General features: G+C 42.4%; 1 protein-coding gene across 4 annotated transcripts; it reads right to left on the bottom strand.

Annotated features, from left to right (window-relative positions):
* Window positions 1–118: 118 nt before the first annotated feature.
* gramd1a (GRAM domain containing 1A) lies at window positions 119–23292 on the bottom strand. 4 transcript variants are annotated; one of them, XM_086112751.1, is made up of 21 exons: window positions 23010–23292; window positions 22782–22824; window positions 16923–17522; window positions 11269–11491; window positions 11053–11073; window positions 10867–10951; window positions 10673–10776; window positions 9689–9784; window positions 9484–9564; window positions 9268–9386; window positions 8827–9106; window positions 7612–7765; window positions 7351–7497; window positions 5796–5917; window positions 5441–5583; window positions 4563–4666; window positions 4248–4463; window positions 4054–4138; window positions 2248–2355; window positions 1673–1793; window positions 119–1153 (listed from the first exon to the last, which is right to left on the bottom strand). In XM_086112751.1, the coding sequence occupies exons 3-21, from the start codon at window positions 17294–17296 to the stop codon at window positions 1070–1072; spliced, it is 2667 nt and encodes an 888-aa protein (XP_085968877.1). In that variant the 5' UTR covers window positions 17297–17522; window positions 22782–22824; window positions 23010–23292; the 3' UTR covers window positions 119–1069. The 4 variants fall into 4 exon arrangements, with proteins under 4 accessions (XP_085968877.1, XP_085968874.1, XP_085968875.1 ...); XM_086112748.1 differs by lacking the exons at window positions 16923–17522; window positions 22782–22824; window positions 23010–23292 and adding an exon at window positions 20284–20702; XM_086112749.1 differs by lacking the exons at window positions 16923–17522; window positions 22782–22824; window positions 23010–23292 and adding an exon at window positions 13465–13723.
* Window positions 23293–23655: the final 363 nt, after the last annotated feature.

Below are 23655 nucleotides of genomic sequence, written 5' to 3'. Positions count from 1 at the left end.
ATTTGTAATTTTTTTTTATGAGACAGTTGGTTGAAGCTCGTGAGATTTCAATTTTTCATAAATGGAGTAAAGACACACACGCGCGCGCACACACACACACACAAAGACGAGCCAGGACTTCTTGCATTTTTTTTCTTCTTTTCAATTTCTCTCCGTGTGCACAATCACATCATCTTCACAGTACATTCTCGTCTTTGCACCCCTCCCTAAATAAATACACCCCATTTGTCGTGGTGCGCAGCCGGCCGTGCACAGCAGGGCCGTAACAAACCAAACGGGAGGGAAGGCGGGCGGGGCAGATGGAGTGGTGGAGTCAGAGGGTGGTGGTGATTGGTCAATATAAGGAGTTGGGGACATAAAGGGGTACAAATGTAACGATAAAAAGAAAAAAAAAGTGAGAGGTGAGAGAAATGTATTACAAATGAGATTCCCTTTTGTCCCATCAAGGAATTGCGGTTGGTCCATGATGATTGGCAAGCGAATGAGGTGTTGGAGAAACATTGGCCCAAAAAAACAAAAAACAAAAAACAAAAAACCAACAGCCAACACTACGAAAATATCAGAAATGTAACATGGACTCCTCGTGGACACACACACACACACACACACGCACCATCATAATTATTATTATTGACAATATATCCTACTATGAAACATTCAGGAACAATCACTACAGTCATTATTGGCCACCTGCCGACAGCCAATCGGGGGGCGTGGAGGGCGGGACTTGGGCAATAAATACTGTAACGGTCCCAAGTTGCACACTTGTCTTCATGTCCCTTATGTTTTTTTTTTAAACATCAAATCCCAAGATTTACGCCAACTTGGAAAAACAAAAAAGTGGCGTGGGAAGAAAATTCCGTGAAGCGGCTTATTGGAGGCCCCACCTGTGGGCCTCCGTCCGAGTTTTATTGCTGAGTCACCATGGGGTGATGTGGTTTTCAAGTCCAACAGGTGAGAGGAGGCTTGTGGGTAATGTAGTTCCCTGTTATGGTTTTCTTTTTTTTAATGGAACCGGTGGACCATCCATGTTGTTGGGTGGGGGTGGACAGTACCGTACAGGATGGGCTCATGCATCCGTCTCAGCCGGTTGGTCCTGGTTGACCCCGGGGACGGCGATGCCTTGGTGGAGTTTTTCGAGTGACTGCTTCATCTGGGGAAAGAGCGGAAAAAGAAAGCAAGTTTTTCTCGGGTGCCACTGATCATGTCAGGACGTCATTTTGATTCAAGTGATCCAAACATTAGCAGTGACAAGCACCCCCTGCGACCCTTTTGAGGATTAAGCGATTAGAAAATGGATGGCTGGAAGTTGAGGCCCGATGCTGGAATGCACTTGACTGAGGGTGGGCTGGCTGACTCCAAACGTGTCGACTTGGTTCAAATTGCTGCTGATTGCTTCTTTACTGGAGCAGCTAAGAGAGAGTCGCATAACTCCAATCACCGCGTCTGATTGAGTAAATATGCTCAGAACTAATTTGAATGAAAGGTGCGTTTTGTTTTGTTTTTTGCGAATCTTTGCCATGTGGTGTAATGTCTAAAAAGCTTCGAGGACCAAGGTGAGAAATTGAACAGTTGGCCATTTTGCAGCAATTCCCAGGGCTTGTACGGTGATGAACTACGACTAACTCGGGAATTCGTCGAAATGATTCGTAGACGAGACTGTGACACACACCTGGTCAAGAAGAGCCACAGACGACTGCAAAATCTGCTGCCACTTGCTGAGCTGCGCCTGGTGGAACTGTCTCTGCAGCTGTAAGACCTGAGCCCACTCTCCTGCTGTCTGAGGAAGAGGACTGACAGAGGAAAAATAAACCATTTTAGGAAAGTCCACTTTTTGCATGCTTTACGTTTTAGATGCAGATTGAGCTTTCCGCCATTTTGGGCAGTAATTACCAATTATAATAACCGTATCAAATAAAAACAAATGAAAGCGGCTCTTCAGTTCACAACGATTTTGACGTCGGAAGTTTAGAGCTTACGAAAGGTGTGCAGTAAACAAGCTTGCGTAGTGGTGCAAGAACACTTGATGACCCCAAGAACCTCATGTAACAGTTAATTATTGTCTTCATTATAAAGCGAAGATAACCAATGCATAATCAAGCAAAAACAAAAATCTGAAACGACGCGACGTTGAGTCAACAGCTGTTAAGCTCTTGGCTACATGACATTTATTTCAGTATCTGTAATTGTTAATCGAGTGTTGAGCTCACCTTCGCAGTGGTGACTTTATATTGTATTGACACGCACCTGTCTGTCAGCGAGTACGAGTGCCACGTCTCCAGTGTGTGGGCAGCCCTCTCCAGAGCGTACAGTTTGTAGAACAGCAGCACGTTGAGCGCCACCAACACCACCAGACTGGACAGAAACACACATGTTGGATAAAGAGTGTTTGTCAATACACTTCGCAAGGAAACATTTAAGACGCTTCGTTTCCACCAAGCACAACGATGACATCTGCGAGAAATTGACGCTGACCCAAAAAGGTTTGTAACTGTCTACACATGCCACAAGATGGCGACAGAGCATTTTGGACCAATGCAGCTCCTCCCCCGCATAAATGCCAACGTATGCATCGTGTTTTCCACAGTTAATTATAGACATATACATTTTATTTGATTATATATTACCTTTGGCACAGTGGGGATCAAATTTTTATTAAATATGGGTTATTATGGTGGTTATTTTTCTACCTGAGAAGCAAGACACCAGGTTCACGAAAACCCCGCCTGCGCTGTAACTCTTGACTTGAGGTGCATTCAGTGACCGCTCACAAAGTACGACATTTCAAAATTAAACAGAAAAAAGTCACTGAATACACCAAACAGCGATATCTAGTATTTAAGCACATTGCAAGGCGTACGTGGAATTAGTTCTAATTTATTTGCCGTACCAAAATCAAAACAGCCGCATGTGAACTGAAGTTGCAGTTGATTTGATCACCAAATTAACGGAAAATAGGTTCTGGAAAAAAAAAATTCTGTGAATGGGTGAATAAGTTTGCGAATGCTGAAATATGAATACGCTAAAATGTTTTATAGTTCAATTACTAGGTTTAAAACCATATAAAATAAGAAAAATGTGAAAAAAACATATCAAATATTATATATTGTAAATAATTGCCATCGGTCACTATTGAGGAAACTAAAAAAACAAAACAAAAAAACACTGTACGTGTGCTTGGTGGAAACTGATTTTTTTTTTTTTTTATGTGTGCATGATAAGCGACAATGACAAGCACATGAAAGAGGTTCACAAACACTGTGCGCTCACGTCACAAGTGGGATTTCATTACAGGAAACATCAATATGTTTGCGCTTGAATGGACTATGAGCCCAATCACTTCAAATCAGATGTTTCCTGTAAAAAAAGTGTGGCTTTGCAGTTGCAGAGGAAGTAAAAGCCTTTGATACCATACCTGATACAGATCCTACACACGGGTACAAAGTGGTGCACAAGGAGACACAAAAAGAGAAGATGCCGAGAAAAGGCACCATGAAGTGTTAGTATGCACAAGAGCCAAAAACGTTCTGTGTTATTTATCTATAACTGCTTCAAACAAGGCTGGTCTGTGTTATGTTGTGTGGTAGTTAGTTTGTGTTAAAAAAATGTCATAAGGTGAAAAAATTGTTAAACATTACAGAAGTGATTTACTTTTTCCCCGAGATTAGATGACTGTTTTAAAAATCGAGTATTTTATTTTGGTAAAATAAATAAATAAAAAATATTTATTACATTGGGTTTTTAAAAAAAAATACTATTACAGAGTTTGTACCGATACATTAAATATTTTATAATTTTTAAATTAATAAAATTTCATTTTTGAAAGAAAAATGAAAACTTGGTGTGGGGCGGTAGATGTTTGTGTGAATGTGTGCGTAGCAATGAGATGGTGTGGCATCGATTATCAATATTTATAGTTTGATCAAATAACAAGCTGAACATGAACATTCCATGAACATGATAAAAAGATGATGAGTTTGGTCATGTGACGTCCGTTACTTCATTCGTCATTTCAGCACTTGGATGGAATCAAATGATTGTGTTGCTACTTACATGAAGCTGACGATGAGGAGGATAGTGGAGACGCTGTTTTGTGCCGCGCCACGTGCGCGCTCTCCCAAGTTCATATACTGAGCACCTACAAAAAAAAGAAAGAAAAAAAAGTGATACTTCAAAAAAAAAAATAACATAAAAAAATAAAAAAACAGCACTGTAAAAATAATGAATTGTTAGAGCGGTACACTAACCGGCGTCCCTGCGCTCTCGCTCTTCACCGACACCCCTATCCCCTCGCTCGGCGGCGGCCCCACCATCCCGGTCCCCCTGACGGCGTGAGCAGGTGCGCTTGCGTCGCCGGAGGGCCGGCGGCGTCTTGGTGGCCTCTGCGGCGCTGGTGGCGTCCCTGGCCGTCACCACGGTCACCTCAGACTGAAGCAGCGTCTCCAGCTTGCACACCTCGCTCTCTGCCGAGGAGCAGAACGTTTTTTTTGTATGGAAATGATTGTTGGTGATGGTACGCATAAGGCCATTTTAACCCTGAGAAGGCAGACAAAGTGACTGACCCATGTGGCGGTAGTACTCCTCAATCCCGCTCCATGTGTTCTTCTCAATCAAAGCTTTGACCAGACTCCACGGCTGCTTCCGGTAGCAGATGTCGGATGAAACTCTGGAGCAAAAACAGCAGGACTTTGACAAGGGTGTTGCATGGTACTTTAATTATGAATCGTTATGATTTGTAGGAAAATTGTGACTTTTATTTTGTATGATTATAATTTTTAAAATATTTCCTTTTAAAAAAACATTACTTTTCATTTAAAAAAATATATATAAATTGTCTTGAAAAAATCAAACTGCTCATTGTTATGAAACTGCCAGCTTATTTGTTGTCATTTGTCTTGTATGAATGCAACTTAACAAGTGAGTGGAAAATGTGAATTTATACAAAGTTTTCAAGGAAATATTAACATTCTCATAAATTATATTTTCAGTAAAAAAAAAAAAAGACGTCTCATACAAATTACTTTTCCTCTTATGACTTCTATTGTTAAAAAAAACAACAACAAAAAATCTTTTCTCTGCCCCTTTAAAAATAAGACTTTTTGTCCTAATTAGGGAAGTTCAATACTACTCCCCCCCCCACCCCCCAGACAAATGCCAGTCCGAGTGGTCCTCACTGATAATTTCAGTGCATAAAATTTCATTGAACACAATGACAACTAAATGTGAACAAGACCTGTCTTTCTAACACGGATGATGTATTCACCAGTGCAGCGCCAAATACTGCTGAAACCTGATTATTTTTTTTTTGCCTTAGGTATCGGCAGGCGCCACGAGTACCTGATACCTCAAAATAAGACCGGTATCGACCCGATACATCTGCCTGCTATCTGTATTAATGACTCAGATTAAAACATTTAAAAAAAAAAAAAGAGGAAGTCACCTGAGGCGGCTCTTGTTCTTATTGATGGAGGTGAGGCAGTATCTATGCACCGTGTAGAAGTAGTCTTGATATGGGATACCCGACGTGATCACCTCCGAGTCCACCACATAGCACTCGCCCTGAGCGCTGTTCTTGTGCAGAGTCTAGACCCAGAAAGATATTGTGTTGAGCATTTCTTCAGGGTCACCATGACAACGCTAGCAATAGTATAATCCCTATTACACGCCAGTATCACAGTTGTCATTTTAGAGTAAAATTACCGTTCCTTTACTGAAGGATCAAGGTCACACACGGAAACAGCTGAGAAGAAACTTTTACCTTCGATGTGATGATGTGAGTCCAATCGAGTTCTTACCTGCGTCTCTACCACGGGGGCAGTCTTGGGCCCGAGGGGATTGTTGAGAGCAATGGTGTAGCTGAGCACGCGGCTGGTGGTCCCCCTGCTGCCGTCGCGCTGCCACTCGCCTACCGTCAGGTCTGCGAGACGAGACAAGTAATGGAATTACACAAAAGAAAAAAAATCAATCATCATAGGAAGTTTCCGAATGAAAAACAGGAGGGCTTCCAGCTGAGCATGGAATGCTGGGTGAAAAAGGGGGAGTCGGGTCAGTCTCTACAAAGGAACGCCCCCACCCCCCTCCCGCCCCAATTAATGTGACACAATGTTCCTCAGCAGCGGGGATGATGCCCCCCTGGTCAAATTCACTCATGCTGTCCTCGTTTGAAAGGAATGAAAGAACGCTCAACAAGTGACAATGGAGGGAGGCTAAAATGGCATGACATGCATGTATCCACCAATTCTCATAAAAATCTGACTTTATTCTTGACAACTTCTTCTCCCTCCTCAAAAAAGCAGAACTTTGTTGTAAAATGACCACTACTCTCATACAATTGCAACGTAAAAAGAAAAAAGTCCTCAAAAATTCACATTTTTGTTCTTTTATCTCAACAAAATGATCACCCAAAAAATTTAAATATAGAACGATCCTCAAAAATGTAAAACATTATTCTTGCAAAATTACTTTTTTTGTTTTGCAGTGAAAACATTTCCATTAATTTCTCTGTACCACTCCAACAAAAAAAAATACATTCTTCTCGTAAGATTGTGAAAATGACAGCTGCCCTTGGCCAATTACAACTTTCATTTTCACAACTTGATCCAGTACAGTCGCATTTTTTCCCTCCAAAAATTAGGACTCTCTTTTGCTTTATTCACATTAAAACGTTTTTCTGAAAAAAAAATCTCATAAATGACTTTATTGAGAAATTCAACTTAATTCTACGAAAAACTGTTTAGGTAAAATAAATAAATAAATACAACTCTTCTAAAATCTCTATAAAAGTATGACTTGAGTTATTTGATAATGTCCTTTATCGAAGAAAAATGCAGAAAAATCAAACTATCCATCCATAATCGGAACCATTCAGGGTCACGGTAGTCTCATAGAATTAACTTTACTTAATTGATAAACTGCGACTTTTCCGAAACAAACAATCAAATAAATAAGAAAATTGGGTAAACTGATAAATCATAGCTAAATAAAGTTTTTTAAAAAGCTTGCAATTTTTCCTCCTGGTTTAATCTTAACAGAAAACCCCCCCAGAAGGATATTGCCTATGCCTAAATTTTAAAATATTAACTTCAACGTTTACACTAGTGTACTTCTGTTGAATCGTATAGGAGCAAAAATTGCTTGCTGTCTCTTTTCAATGTCAAAAGGCTGAAAGTAATTGAATAAACCGAAAGAAATTAAAATAGACAATTATTTTAACTAGTTATTAACTGTGCTTCTGCAGTTACAATGCGGCTTCTTTAAAAACGAACGAAAATCAGGAAGAATCAGGTGCACATCTGGAAGGCTTGACGTGGGATTATTTGTGCATGCGTGTGTGTGTGTGTGTGTGTGTACCAGTGAAATGTCGCTGCGAGAAAAGGTGCTGGATGAAATGTGTGTCGGCAGAGAAGAGCAGATCGTGCAGCTTGTCCACGCTCATTCGTACGGCGGCGTTGACGTGCAGCCGCCCGTTTAGATCGGCGCAGAACGACTCCACCTCACCTGCAGGTTGGGAGGAGAGACATTGACATTGAACAACGTTTACAATTGTTGTGGCGCAAATGGAAACCAAAACGCTGCAGACACAGCGAGATTCAAAGGAGCCACAACACTCACTCTCCTCCTGTGTGTCGGACGAGTTGCTTGGGTCGGTGGGCAGGTCCTCATCGTTGGTGGCGTCCAATGAGGAGAGGGTTCCAAGGCTGGTGTTGGGAAGGGGCAGCATGTGATTGGCTGACTCGGAGAGGCTGTCCCCGCCCTCCTCTGGGTTCTGAGGGGAAGGGAATCAGGCCATTCTCATATGACTTTGAAGAGGAAGTGAAGCCCCTGAGAGTGAGTGAATTGTGCGTGTAATCAAAAGCACAGCAGACACTTCCAGAACACATTGTCCTTGCTCTTGTATAACTTCACTTATACATTAGAGTAAAGATTACGTTTCAAATGACATCACAGAATACTGCTATGGAAGTTTCCTACTCTTCCACTTGCCTTTTATTTATGGACTTTTTGAGGGCTAATTTAGCTATTTTAAGGACTTTTTCTCCATTCAGCAGGGGATTCATGTTGGATTTAATGCCCGCTCAGCAATATGCGGGCTGAACAGAAAGCCAGATATCACTGAGCTGGTGTTCAAATCATTGCTGCCAAAGGAAGGGCACATCTTTATTTTTAGGGGCAATCAGCTAACCATTTATTTGACATACTGTATGTCAAAATTTCATTTTACAGGTAGGAAAATGAAAAAAACTTGAATTCATTCTCAAATAAAGTACACTTAATTCTCAAATAAAGTACACCAAGAAAAATATAAATTTAGAAAATATAAAACTTTATTTATTTTAAAATAAAAAGGATTTCAATTGATTTTAGAAGCTTTCCCCGAACATTAAGGACAATTAAGAAAATAATTTTACAGCTTCTTTTTTTTTTTTTTTTTAATGAACTTTAAGCACCCGTGAGAACCCTGAAATGGCCATGAGGCGATGTTCGTCTGTCTCCGAATTGAGATCAGAGCTGCTGACCAAAGCAGCGACACAATGCGCTGAAATCCAGAACCAAGTTGAACAGCTTCCAGTGGAAACCAAACGGAAATATACACGTATGACCACAATGCATCCCATCTGGCATTCGAAAAGAGTTTATGGTGGGCAATGTATAGCCACATTCTCCATGCTTACTATTCTCCTTGGACCAAGCTGGTATATGGGAGGTACTTATTTCTCCAACTAAGTACTGTGAATGATATCGTTCATAATTAATTACCTAATTTAGTAATTGATTGATTAATTAATTAATTAATTAATTAAGCCCCCCCAAAAAAAAACCACTCACTGAGGCATTGGTGGGCGCGGTGGACGCCACTGAGCCATGAGAGTTGGGCGGGCTTGGCTCAGGGGGATCCGAGCTGAGCCGCCTACCCGACAAGGAGGGCACCTCAATGGGTAAGCAGCAGGCGGTGGAGGGAGGGGACGAGCCCACGGCGGCGCTGGTCGCCGACGGGGGGCTGGTCTGACCGCAGGGCACCAGCGGAGGAGGGGAGCTGCCCGAGGATGGAAGCGACACAGAGCTCAGGTCCAGAAGATCAGTGACGGATACGGACTCTTCTCCAGGCCTGGGACAATGATAAAACAAGGTGACACATGATTCACTGAATAATCCTGCAGAGTGTGTGTGTGTGTGTGTGTGTGTGTGTTTTTGCTGCATACTTTGTCACGGGAGCTATAATACATATTAATTAGAAGATAACATTTACTTAGTTACTAAGCCACTCACAGCAGGCCGTTCATGTGTTCGGCAGTCGGGGAGACGTAGTCGTCGTCCTCACTGGTGAGGCCCAGCTCGGTGCCGTAACACTGGTGCACGATGTGCCACAATTCTTTGGGGGACAACGACTGCAAGCATATAGACAGAAAATATTACATTTCACATAATCGGGCCATTTCGATCAAGTTATTAAAGGGACTGTGAGCTGCTGTCAGGGGGTGGTACCTTGTCCATCAGCGCGTTCTGCCACAGGCGGAAAATCATCATAAAGCTGCGATCCCGCGCCCCAAATGAGGTGAAGAAGTGCTGAGAATTTCAATGGGAAGGAAAGGAAGGATGAAAAGGTCGGTTGGCTGTCTTGTGGAGCCGACTCAGCTTGTTTTTTTTAGACTATACATTATAAAGTAAGCGTGTGTGAGTAATGGCTGACCTTCTCATTGTCTGTGCTGATCTGGATGGCGTTTGGAATGAGCTTGGCGGTCTTCTCCTTGGTCATTGAGGTCACGTCTTTCAGCAGGATAGTGATCTGCAGACACGCAAAAAAGCAGCCATTTGTATAAAACACGCTGTACGGTTGACTTATTTTCCATTTTGCCCCGAGGAAAAGTCTCAGAGTTTAAAAGAAAAAAAAAAAAAAGGGGCCTGGAAGGGAAAGCAAGCAAATAAGTAATTTTCCTCTTCTCATGAGTTGCAAAGGAAGCCTTCCTCACACCCCAGAATAAAAATGTCAAACATCCACCAATGTGAACTCGGAAGTAGCCTGCTGTCCAAGATACAAACGCAAACAAATGATTAACTCTGGTTGCCGCGTTAGCTCCATGACCAGCGCTCAGAAATGTTACAATCTTTCAATCGTATGTTATCCACAGTGAAGCAGGAAGTAGCCTACCTAACTTAAAAATATCGTCAGTTATGTGGATTTTTTTTACAAACTGACACCATTAGTCATTCCCCTTGTTTGACAAAAATAGTTCATTCTTATGCTTTTGAATCATCCTCCATGAAACAGTGACTAGCCTACTAGCCAATATACACAAAAAAATGGCAATTTGTGTCAGATATCTTCCAATTTACCACCCGAAATCCAGTAAAGGCATTGGCTCCTGGCCCAGGATTTAAAGAAATAATCGAACATTCTAGTGGTCTTAAATCATCCTCCATAAACCCGAAGCCTACTCACCAATGTACACAAGAAAATGGCAATTTCTTCCACATTATTTTTCGCTTGTGTCATAATGTAAGCATTATCCACTGACCTAGACAAAAAAAAAGCACATTTCTATGGTCTTAATTAATCCTGCCTGTACGAGGAAGTGGTTAATTTACTCTTTTTTTTTTAAACTCCGGTAGTGTTTTTTTTTTTTTTTTTACTTTATCAGCACTGATCTGCAAATAATTCGAAGTTGATGCTTACAGTGGTTTCCCAGCGGAAGATGTTGCTGTAGAAACACAGCCAGTTCTCAGACAGATACAGGCGTCCCTGGAGCAAGATATCTTTCTGCAGCGCGCACGAATAATCTGCAGGAAAAGGGTTGAGGAGTTCACCATGACCAAACGCAAAGCCCGAAACCTCTCTGAGTTAAGGACGTTTCATTACTTTGTACTCACCCACTATGAGCCGTTCCGTGTCCGGAAGCTTCTTGAAGATCTTACGGAAGTCCTCATTCCGCTGCTTATACGTGGGGCTGAGGACCTGAGGGAGCGGAACACCAGAACTATAGTTGGTACCAATAACCTCATGTTGAAATGAAGACACCCCCCCCCCAAAAAAAAAGAAACCAAAGAGATACTCACATTGTACCAGCTTTGCATTTTCTGCAAAGACATCAAACACAACTATTACAATCATGAATGTATGGGTGGAGGAGGAGGGGGGAATCTAATGAACAATCAATGTGTAATATTTCAGAAGATAGTGATTTTTATTCAACTTGTCAACGTGTTTGTGCTACCGTGTCCTCCATTGAGTCATCATGTTCAAATACAACAACAAGATGGAGCGTGCGTGACCTTGGCATTGCTCCTGAAATGTCGGGATGCAATCGGGTAGGCCGAGGTAAGCGATGATGCCGACGGTATGGACGGCAGGGGGCTATCTGAGCCCCCGCCTCCTCCTCCTCCAACGCTCTTCTCCCCCGCTCCCTCGCTTTCGCTGGCCCGGCCGCCCCCGAGCACCCGCCGCCGCAGGGAGGGGGAGCTGCCTGGAGTGCTGCGTGGAGAGTTACTGGCCGTGCTGCAAAGCAGAAAAGCAGCAAAAAAAAAAAAAAAACAACAACTAAATGTGAATTTTTCATAAGGCAGCAAAGAGCAGACGACAAAAAGGCATTGAGGGGGGCTTCCTGTTTGACAATAGGCATGCTGCGGTGAACTGAAAGCAAAGGGAAGGCCACAAAGGGGGGGGGGGGGGTTATCAGCTTGAACCCATTTTGACTGATAAGGTGGCCAATGCTGCTTTCATTTGGGAAGGCACAAATATTTCTTCACATTTGGGGTCGATACAAAACACTGAGCATAAATCAGCTCAATCATTAACAGTCAATCTAAGTTAAACTTTTTTTATTTTGGCCACAACTCCATCATGAATGTTTGGCGCAAACACAAAAGAACAGCGTACCCAAATTGGAGCATGGTGGTGGCAGCATTACATTTTGGTGATATTTTTCTTTCGCTGCAACTGGGGCTTTCGACAAAGTAGAGCGAATTGTGAACTTCCAAATCCCAGTCGGTGTTAGTACAAAATTAGGAAAAGCTGAAATGAATATCTGAGCTTTATTCGGTATTAATCAGAGGAACTTAAAATGTGACAGGTATGCACAGACTCTCACTCAATTCATGTCTGGATGTGACTGGTTAATTGAGAACACAGCAGATCCGAGCTCTGAAAGGCTGTGTGACACAATTTCCCCTCGTGCAAAGATTTTAAAACAATTGGCTTGTACACGTGATGGGTCACATTAATAGTGGGAAAAAGTTTTGAGTTTTATTTTATTTTAATCCACTATTTTTATTTGTTTAGTTTGTTTTGTGACCACCTATTTGTTAGTACAATTTGAATTACATGGTATACAATTTGACTGAGTTTACATTGACAGAATACAATAAACAAGCCGCATGTGCAGACACCCAAATTGCATGTAAATAACTACACAAGAGATTTGCAACTTAAACCTCAGAACGGTGAGGCTGAGGATTCAACCACCGCACTGCCATTAACACTTGCACAGCGCAAAAACAAAAAATTAACATTTGAGCAACAACCGGCGTAGGTCGGATACTTTAACATGCCAAGAATGAACATTCATCTGACACAATATCAGCCACAACTGAGTAGGCTGAGATCCAAGTGCAAAATTGCTGTGTGCACCGTAGATCAGTTGTAACATGTCAATACAGTACCAAACATTCATCTGACTCAATATTAGGCACAACTAAATAACCTGAGGTCCGAGGCAATAATTCTGATTTGGACTCAAGCCATGACAAATGTCATGAATTTTAAAAATAATTTAATATTGTGTATCACCGCATGATTGGATCTCTTCTTGCCTCGCTCCATTATCTGAAACGATTACGGTATCCTCACTTGAGTCGCATGTTAACAACACTTACAAATGACGGAATCCTACCACGTTCCGTAACATTAGCCTATTAAAAGGATTTATTGATGAGAATCCATGTGAGCCTTTGTTTACAACCTGGTCCCGTCTCCAGTGACACAGAACTACGACAACCACCGCACAATTCAATATTTATTTTTAGTAATAACACTAATAATCATTATTTATATCACCTCTGTAGTGTTAACTGATTCATTCGGGCAGCGGGGGTGGGATAGCGAGTTAGCAACGTGGCTAAATTAGCATCAATCGCTTTAGGACACTGGGATCGGAGAAGCCAACAAAAACACCCGAGAAGGAGGCACAGTGACACGGGGGGCTCGGTTCGAAACGACCGCTTGTGGGTGGACGAAGGCTGCCGTGCCCGGCGGCGAGGGACTGAGGGGGAGGGTGGGGGAGACGGTGACCGGATGACCGCTGAGCGACCGGGATTCACTTGAACACACCGCTAGCGTTCTGTCCGAATAATACACAAGAATGGCTTGAAATTCAGGCAAAATGTTCATTTTCATCTTAAATGCACACTAATCCTAACAAAAAAGCGGCAATTTGTAACGCCCCTAATATCAGCCGCCGTCGAATGACTTACTCGAACATGTCATGAGGCGTTCGCGGTCACAAGCGGGGGTCCGAATGAAAACAAACGAACACCGCACTTCTCGTCGGTGTAGCCAGGCTGGAGCGAACCTTCGACGGGGAGGCGAGGGATGCTAGTATCCCACCATCGCCGTCGTCGACGCCCTTCGCGGACAGACGACGGCTGCCTGCGCAGGATGAGCCGCCGACGGGCTGCCGTCCATCCGTAATCCCCTCAGCGCACAGATGGGGGAGGCGAGGCAGGGGGAGGAGGTGCGGCTTTATGGCCCGGAGGGAGGGGGGCTCTGATAAACATTTTGGTAACTGGGGGGCCACAGATAAGAGGCCACTAGAAGGAGCTAAACGGAAGCTTTTCAGAAAATAAATATGTACATTATAATCTTGAATTTTGATTCAGGACGCAGCTTATTCGAGTTTTGGGACACATGTCTGATCTCATCAAGCGACTTCTCGAAGGGGGAATTGGAAGGTGTCCCAATATTTTTGTCTAGACTCGACAGAGTGGACATTACAGCAACACACATCACTTCAAGAGGTTACCGAGTCAAAGCTGCCGCGCATTTAAATAATGCCGGGAAAAGCAAAATTGAGAACATTTTTGGGACAAACAATCCAATTTATCCAGTAATATTACAACTTCAACAAATCTTGCATTGTACCATTTTTTTTCATAAAATGGCAAAAAAAAGTCTGATTTATTTATTTATCGAGGCAAAATATTACCTTGATACAGTGTGACTGAGATGTATCATCTGGTAGCGTCTCCTTAAAACAATAAACGGTAACCACCCACAAAAAAAACAAAAAAACATCATGCTTGTTCTCTCCTCAACTAAACTCCAAGAAGCAAAGTTGTTCAAATCATATTTAAGGTTTCTTGTTATATTGTTGTTCTGCTAAAATGTCACCAAGTTCTTAAATGATTATTCACATAATTTTACTTTAATCCGTAGTATGTCTTTTTCAGTGTGTCACCTATTAAAGACAAATTGTCAGTCACAATTTACTGCGATGTGAAGTGGGCCGACAACTGTATTCCTCTCCGACAGCTTTTAAACTCAGTGAGCGCGACGCTATCACTTCACCCTCAATCTGTGTCTATGCCGCTGGATTAGAGCGCGTATCATAATCCAGCAGCCTCAGTCTATCTGTGTGTAATCTGCTTTAGCACCGCGAGAGTTGCGTCCAACTGACAGGAAACGATGAGCGCCTCTTCCTTCCTGACAACAGGCACGCAAAGAGAGTGTCGATCACTTGGTACTGAGAGTGACCTATTGTCTATTTTTATTGTAATTCACCCAATAGAGAATTTGGCTGCAACATGGAAGGGGGGGTAGAGGATATCATGTGCGGTTTTGGTCAAGGTAGCGTCGTCGGCTTCCTCTGGGGTTGATGAAGGGAGAAAAAAAAAAGTATTCTCAACATCTACTCTGTTTGAACAAATATACACTGTGGTTTTTTTTATAGGCCTGTCATATGTTGCCATAGCTATAAAAAAAATCTCTTCCAAGAATCTTACAAGAAAAAAAAAATCAAAGATGTCCCATTGTTTTCAATAAAAAAATTGTAAACTCCATCTTAATTATCCATTATATGATGACCTCCAGTATATCGGGTTGGTTTTTGCAGGTTTCACAAGCACAAGATGATGTGGCCCTCCTCTTCCATTTTTCTGTACGTGGAAAAAGTGTGGACATCCCTGAAATAGGCCATATTTCATGAGTTCAGAATGTATGGATTAAATAAAGTGGATGCACTAAAGACACGGAGAGGAGAGGAGGTGGATCGGGAGGTTGGGGGATCACCCTCACCATACAGAGCTTCCTCTGATTGGGCCGGCGTGACATCATCAGACGATAGGCAGGCTACCATTGGCCGAGGGTGATGTCATGATTCAGGGTGCGCGTGGAGTGTTCGAGCCCCACCTCCCAGCTTGTTGTGACGACTCAGTGAGCTGACAGTCAATCAACGTGTTGTTGTTGACGATAGTTTGAACAGGACGATTCATAAATAATGAGGCGCGCTTGGTAGCTATTAGCAACTCCGTCATGTTTGGTTTTCCTGTCCTCCATATGGGAACTCAGCTGAGGTAAGACACAGAATCCCCACAGAGCAGCAGGAGTGCTGACCGTGTAGACCTTCGGTTCCCAGCTGGCGGACCTTATGCACTGTACGACAAAAGCACACTCAAGAAACCTCCCTCCAAATAAATGGAAATGAAATCATTCTTATTAAAACAGAAACGCAATACCAGAAAGCACCCAAATATTGCCTTCCGCGACAAATAATGCACAAATACAGTGGTACCTTTATTTATGAAGTTAATTGGTTCTGGAAGAAATTTCTAGAAAATTTTGTAAGGAGAGACGCGTTTTCCATGTAAACGCCCTAATCCGTTCCAAGACCGCCCAAATTCATTCATGTTTTATAAAGCATAAACAAATATATATTACCAATTTGATTATTGCACAATAAATGAGAGTTGCCTATCATGTACAAAACAAAGAATAGAGTAAAGAATAAAAATGATGATCATTTAACTTTGAACTGCTTCCTCATCGTTTTTTGCCCTCTTTAGTTCATGTTCTCTCTCAGAAGTGGTTTTTGCCTGGAGTTTTTGGAAAGAACTGATCCAGGGACATCTGCTTTTGTCGGCTTTTAACGATCCTTCCAAAAAGTCCAAGGCAAACATCAGCATAGTGAACGACCGCCGGACTGGTGAACACTTTTTCTGGGTGACTGACATTTACGTAAACCTATCGGAAGGCCTCGTGGCCCGAGGGGCGAATGACGAGGACGCTGCATAGACACATACGTATTTATTTATCTATCTACAGACATTGACACAAACGGTAGAGTTCCCTCTTAGCCAATGGGATGCCAGGAAGATGCTCGGTAATAGCCAATTGCAGAGCAGCTATTCGTATGTTGCGTTCAGGAAACTCGGAGCTGCCAGTAGCAGACCGTACTGTATTTTTACCCTTCATATCTTGACATTTCTTTCGTAACAAGAGTCAATATTTTCCTGCTTCCTGTTTTCGTAACTTCAATATTTCGTCTGAAGAGACGTTCGGAAATAAAGGTACCACTGTACTCCAACCCTCAATAGTTGAACGCATGATAACTATCTGAAAATTACTGGCCCGATCGTCAAAGTCACATGTAATGGCCCGATATCAGCAAAATTAGGCCGATATTGAAAGCCGCCTCAAATGCACTAATGGTGTGGTTACTGTCACTAAACTCAGATTCAATCCCGATGCTTCAGTGAAAAGAGAAACAAAGGCAGGTTGGAGCAGCAGGAAGCTGTCGTGCATAACTATATATACCTGATCTAAAAATTTTGGGAACCACTCGTCTAAAGTAGACCTTCTAGGGCTGATCTGCCTATCACCTCCTTGTAGTTACGAGCTGCGGACTGTTGCAGGAGTCCGACACCGGCACACTAACCTGCAGCTGTCCCAGTCAGAATCCCTACCCAGCAGGCTCCGGAGGGACCACCGAGAGCGGCGGCTAGGAGAGGGGCTACGCGACCAAGATTGGGAAGGCGGCAAAAGGAGGTCACGGTCCTGCTCCTCACTTCTTATCGGAGGGGCCTCTAAGGCAGAGGGCGCAGGGGTCATTTCCTCCTCAATTACGATCTGCGGGGTTCCGGACCGCTTGTCTGCGCTCCGCTTCTTGGTTCTGCTGCGGACTCGGTAGGAGCGCGGATGGCGGCCGGAGCGATATGGCCGGGGGCTGGGCGATCGGGACCAGGACTCCGTGTCGGAGGACGGGGGCAGGATGGTCAGCGTTGGGACGGCCCGGGGGGAGGACATGGTCATTTCCGGGAATGCCGATTTTCGACTCGTCAAGAGACAAGACCCGTTGAGTCCTCACTCTGGGGAAATTTTATTCTAAGGAAATAAATCATTCTTCAGAAATAAGTTCCTCTAAGAGTGTGTTGTGTTCGGGCCATCCAACGTCTTTGAGTGCATGGTTTCCTCACAGCTCCTCAGCTGTCACGTGTGCGTAATGCGTCTCATCTTTGCGAGCTCTGAAGTTGAACACCTGAGGGGTGAAAAGACTTTGCACTCAAAACGGACGATGTCATCTGACGGTTATAAACGAAGAGCTTCAGATACAGAACAAGTCCATAAAGTCCTCCACTGAGCTATTTTTTTTCACTCTGGTCTATTCATACCATTTCACAAGATAGGACACAGGGTGAACATTATGAAACAATGAATCTAGTAACTGAAATAATTTGATAAGATCAAACCAAAAAAAATTAATGAATTTAAAAAAAACCCCACCAAACTACCTCAAAGTTTTGCAGTGACCATTTTTGTCAACTAATCTTACTGCAGATTCATGCATTACTTCGTGTCGAAATACGGTTGCTATGATGGTTGCAAGCCAGGCAGGAAATAGTGCCTAAAATTTACAGTAAATACATTTTTTTAGACAGTAAATATCACATTGGAATGCAAGTAGCTTTTTTTCCCCCTTCAACACAATCTCTCGGTACTGGTGAAAATCTATTTAATTTGAAAAAAATAATAAATTTTAATCAACCCAAGCATCATAGAGAGGAAAATTTGGGGATTTTTTGGAGTTTGTTTTGGGGGGTGGGGGGGAGAGATGGATTTCAATCACGGGAAATGATGGCTGCTCCAACGTGTTGTCGTGCCCCCACAAATGGTCAAGGATAGACAGCTGCCAGCATATTTTTAATTGTTTTAAGAGAGCAAACACGCAATGAGCAGACTTTCACACAAGCTGCAGATGGTCACAACTGACACCGAGTCACTCAATACGCGATTTAACAGTCAGCTGCTAACCTGAGCCCACAGCAGCCAACGCTACACTATCAGTCAGTGACACCCGCATCACTCGCAAGGCCGGGTCCCGCCTTTTAAATCCATACACAACCAAAACCACAAATACTAAAATAGAATGCGCTGATGGCGACACCAGGTGGACAAACATAATACCTCCACCTCACATGCACTTTGTGTTAAATAACACAAAACCATTTTCGCCCGATTAATCAACATCCTAGTCGGTAGAATAAGTGATTCCAAAAATGTTCAATAGCTGCAGCCAAAGTTGAAAGCGATTTTTTTTTTTAGATGTCACGCTAGCTGACATTTTCCTGGCTTTTCTTTTCTCTCCAGGTCAGCTGTTCTGTACAGACTGTGTGAAAGGGTGCAGAGTTGCAGCAATATCCCGCCATTACTGGTCTCTGGGTGAAAGGTAAACATGGCTGATTTACAACGTTTTTTCTATCCGGAATTTCTCTGAGGTCGTTTGGAAAAACTCCCTATCTTACCCACGGGCGACATGACAGATTTTTTTCCACTTTGAAACCTTGTTCCCAGCTAGGAAGTAGTGAGACTAATGCTGGCATGAGGGAAATTTGAGAGCACCCACTTCCTGTTGCGAGTGTTCCCTCCGATATTGATGACACTCTAAACAAGTCCAAGAAAGACCCAAAGTGCATGACGGGATGCGAGAAAACACTCAACAAGGTCATAGGGGAAGATTCCAGCAAAAAGAAGCAAAGACTCACACACACACACACACACACACACACACACACACACACACACACACACACATTTTTACATAACAGGAAATGTTTGACAAAAGGCACAAAAATACATTGATACGTTGACTATTGAGTGACGCGGCTTATGATTTTTTTTAGACACACAAGCCATTGTCAGATGATTACTTTTGCCTGGAGTTGTAAAGCAAAGCTAGGAGCGCAAGATGCAAAAATCAGCAGTTTGATTAAGAACAATTCCGACATAAAAGATGTTAAGTGTCCTTGCTTCAAGCTGTTGAGTGCCAGCCATTCTCAGCAGAAATTTACCATCATCACTAAACAAAAGAAATCATACAACCTAACTTTGCCTCATGAAAGTCTGCTAGCTTATTGCCAACACATTATTGTGAATGTCATCGCTAATGATATTGTGGTACATATGAACACTTGAACAATTTACAGTATATTTGAACACAAGCGGCAACAAAAATAGAAGCGGACACAGCAAACAATGAGAAATGTATTTATATTTGTGTGCATTGCAAAAACCGACTAATATAGCAGCTTGGGTGAAACTGTCTCATGTTTCACTATCAAGTCTACTTTGTACTGGTTGTACGTCTGTACGTATTATAAGATAAGATAAGAAAATACAGCCCAAAGTGGCCAAAGGAAGCAGTACAATAAAAGCATGAAATTACGTTGCATGAACGATCCAATTCTTTACAATTTATGTGATAGTTATTTCTGTGTTTCAATACATTCAATACTGTCAAGTGGTGTTTCTCTTTTTATAAAATACTTTTTGGGGGTCTTTCTGGGAAAATGGATGGATTAATTATGTTTTCATTCATTTCTTTTGGAAAGATGATTTGAGATACGACTGAGGCGACTTCAAGGGATGAATACGTTCGTAAGTCAAGGCAACACAGCTTTTGACTTTTTCCATATTATTCTCCGTTACCGATTTTTCATCAAATTGCAAAAAAAAGATTTCCTTGAAAAAAACAAACAAACAAATGAAGGCAACCTGGAATAAAACTAAGATAAAGGTCAAAAGTTTGTGTGACTGGCGAGACAGAGCTACATTATCGCACCCCACTGTTTGCTCTTGTGTTTGAACAAGAACAATCGTAGCACGGACATGTTTGACCAACCTAATCTTGCAAACAGACTTTCCAATCAACGCATTAGGTACAGCCCGCGTTCCTTTCCGCCAGGTTAATGGTTCAACCCAAGCACTAAGCCAAAACTTTGCATTCACCCTCAGCCCCCTACCTGCCGTTGGACGAATTCCCCCCATTCCGGTGGTCGTGCTCGGCCTCGAAGACGAGCCGAGCGACGGCGCGCGACGTGATGTTAAAATCCACTTTTTCCACGGAGCACATCAGCATGGTTGTGCGAAAGCTCGCCCCGCCGACCAGGAGCGCATCCGCCGGTGCTAACCGTTAGCTTCCTCCGGGCAAGCTAACAGCACCAAGCGAAAGTTTGGGACAACTTTTTCTTCTCCTAAGCCCCCGCGTCGACTTCTTTTTTTCGGGGGCCGGCAACCACCGTTACCCCCCTCCCCCCAAAAGACAGTAGACAAACTAAACAGCTTCAGCTTCTACCATTTTTTTTTTACATTTAAAACAAAAACAGAGATAAAATAAGCGATTGCAGAAAAAGCTAAAACCAGAGTTAAATGGATGAGCTTATTGTTGTCGGTAAAGGGAGGAAGGGTGGAAGAGTGAACTCGAAGATTCGGCGTTTGTTTAGGGAGGACACGACGGTGAATTTGTAACTTACTTCTCATTTTTAACTTTAATTACCGTGTATATATAAGTGTTACATAATAGTAAAATGTTTTAATCATAAAATAATGATTGAGCAATCAAACAACATATCAATAGAGAGGGCAAAAAAACAAAATATGAAGAAAGGCACCCCTCTGACAAACTTTTGGTTAAGTCCGGGAAATAACTGTTCGCCTCAAGCCGTCTCAGTGGACAAACGAGCGAACGCGAAGATTAAGTCAGTGCTCAGTGGGGGACACAACCTTAAAATAACGAACTACTCAGCTTTTTTTAACGTTTTGTCACCACTTGTGTTTTATGAATATTCAATTTAAGTGTATGGTAACTGAATCCATGTGAAATTAAACACTATAACATAAGATAAAGCAAAAAGTAAAACGACAAGACAACCCTCACCCCTCCTTGCAAACTTTGTAGTTCGGTCCTGGAAATAACAGCCTGCACTTTGCAGCAACAAACCTCACCCGCTGTTTGAAACATTCAGCGTTTGTCTGGTGGTGGTGGTGGTGGGGGAGATGATATACTTGGCAACGTTTTAACTCTTTGCAACGCATTTAATAAATATCAAAACAACGTATGCGTTAAATAATCGAAGTGGAAAAATGTGCTATTAAACTAGACGCGAGGCAAAACAAGAAGACAAGTACCCCTCTGACAAACTTTGTGGTTCAGTTTACGGAATAACTCAACACACACCGCGGTTGGAAAGATGAAGTATTTTGCTAGCTTTGCAACAGGACTTACAGTAGCCACATAAACACACAATTGCAACGATCTAAATACACGTTATTCCTTAAAGCAACACGAACTGTAACGACTTCGTAAAGCGGTTTCAATTATACTTTAAAAGTAACTACGAATAGACCAGGACGGCGCTTCACAAGTCGTTCCAAATTGTTTGTATCACAGCGCAGTACTGTATAGGTACGGTAAATGTAAGATGCTGTATCTTGACCTAAGTGAAATGGCGACCCCTAGAAGTCAACCAGGGGTAGTGCGGGCACTATCATTGATACCCTCGTCACGTGACTCAAATGCGTGGCAGTGGGCCTTTCTTTGTCAGCCTTCGTGGAAGAGAGCTTAATAAATTGTCTAAATGTGGCACTCACAGAGCCTCCTAAATGTCAACACAGTAGCACTACAATACACTGAAGCCAAGAGATGGGCACCCTCGGCGCATGGGCAGAATGTGGCCCCATGAGGGCATTTGATGGAAATACTAAAATTAACTTAGACTGAGAACATCTGTTATTTTAACAAGTTCCACGAATAAGCACAACCAATGGAGGACTTAGAGAAAATATTTTACCTCAACTTCATCACACTGCATCACTTCACATTCACCTCAACTTGTCTGAAATATATTTAGAGAAAATGAACACATTTTCCAACCGACTATGAATATTTTTTTCTGCCTGTAATACATGCCTTTTTGACAATATCCACATTTTCCTTTAAACAAATTCTTGAAGGATATGATTTTTTTTAAAAACTATCAAAAATATGACTTCTGGAAAATGACCAAATTGTTTCTTGAATACATCGGAACGTCTTTTTTAAAAAAATATTTGACATGTTCTGAAAAAGTTTTTTTACTAAAAAAATATATACAACTTTGCTCTAAAACACTTTAAAATCAACATTTAAAACATTAAAATACTTTTTTCCTGACTAACTTTTTGGGGGAGACTTTCTTTTTCAAATACCCATTTTTTAAACAAAATTTCCCACCCCCCATCCAATTTAATAATTTTTCTAACAGCATTTTTTTAATCAGACTTTTTTATTTTCCCTAGAGACATTTAAATTTGTTTCTCAAAAACATTGGTTCCAACTTTTTTTTTCTAAAAAAGAGATATGACTTTTCCTTTATGTACAAGATTTTTAAAAAAAAACTTAAGGAAATGCCATTTAGATCATTACAATTGTCATGGGTGTAACCAGTGGAGGACTTTATGGAAGAAAATCGTCGCTCCTCACCTTCATCCTGCCGCAGCATCACTTCATGTTCACGTCACCTTGTCTGAAGGGGAGAAAATCAAACAAAGGAAGACCGGCAGGATGAAGTCGAGCCAAAGAAACTGAATCTAAACTCATAAATGGAGAGCAACAAAGACGAATATTCAAGAGAGTATTTTAAATACAATGTCCGATCTCCGTAAACGCTCAAGGCTCACATTCCAAATACGAGCACGTGTTGGCGTTTACCTGCCACGGAGCACAATTTCGTATTCATTTATCAGCAGAGCATCACAATGACTTGGCACTTTCCTTGAAGTCGGCGCGCCATCGTTCCCGACCTCCGCTCCACTCGGGCTGCCAAACACTCGGGAGCTGCTCCAGGCTGCCGGGAGGGCTGTGGAAACTCGATCTGTACTAAAAATAAGAAACATCAGCAGCATTGGAGAGAAAGGATATGTGTGTGCGTGTGTGTGTGTGTGTTGGCGGGGGTCGACCATCCCCCTCACACCACACACACACACACACACAAACTTCAAGGCAATTTGACATCTGCCATGTGTGTGTGTGTCCAATGTTTTACTGGTTTCCTCATAACGGCACGCGGGAGACGAGAAGTGGCAAGGTCGCCCCCCCTGCCCCCCCCCCACCTACACACACAAACACACACACACTCCTAGGTCATCTGGTTACATCACATGACAACAACCCTGACCCCCAGTGCACCCACTATGTACACACACACACACACACGCACACAAGCGCGGTGACACACGCGTGACGAAAGCTTACAAGGCCTCCAAACGTCGCGTGCTTATCTTTATTTGATGAGCGTTTACAGTTAATCACGACACTGCACGACACTCGTATCATCCACGTGAATCTTTCATAAACT

The sequence above is a fragment of the Hippocampus guttulatus genome, chromosome 6 (genome assembly GCF_054856545.1).
Source record: "Hippocampus guttulatus isolate MCC_2025c chromosome 6, RoL_Hgut_1.0, whole genome shotgun sequence".
NCBI classification, from domain to species: Eukaryota; Metazoa; Chordata; class Actinopteri; order Syngnathiformes; family Syngnathidae; genus Hippocampus; species Hippocampus guttulatus.
The sequence above is the reverse complement of the archived record's forward strand: the minus strand, read 5'-3'. Positions and strand labels throughout refer to the sequence as shown.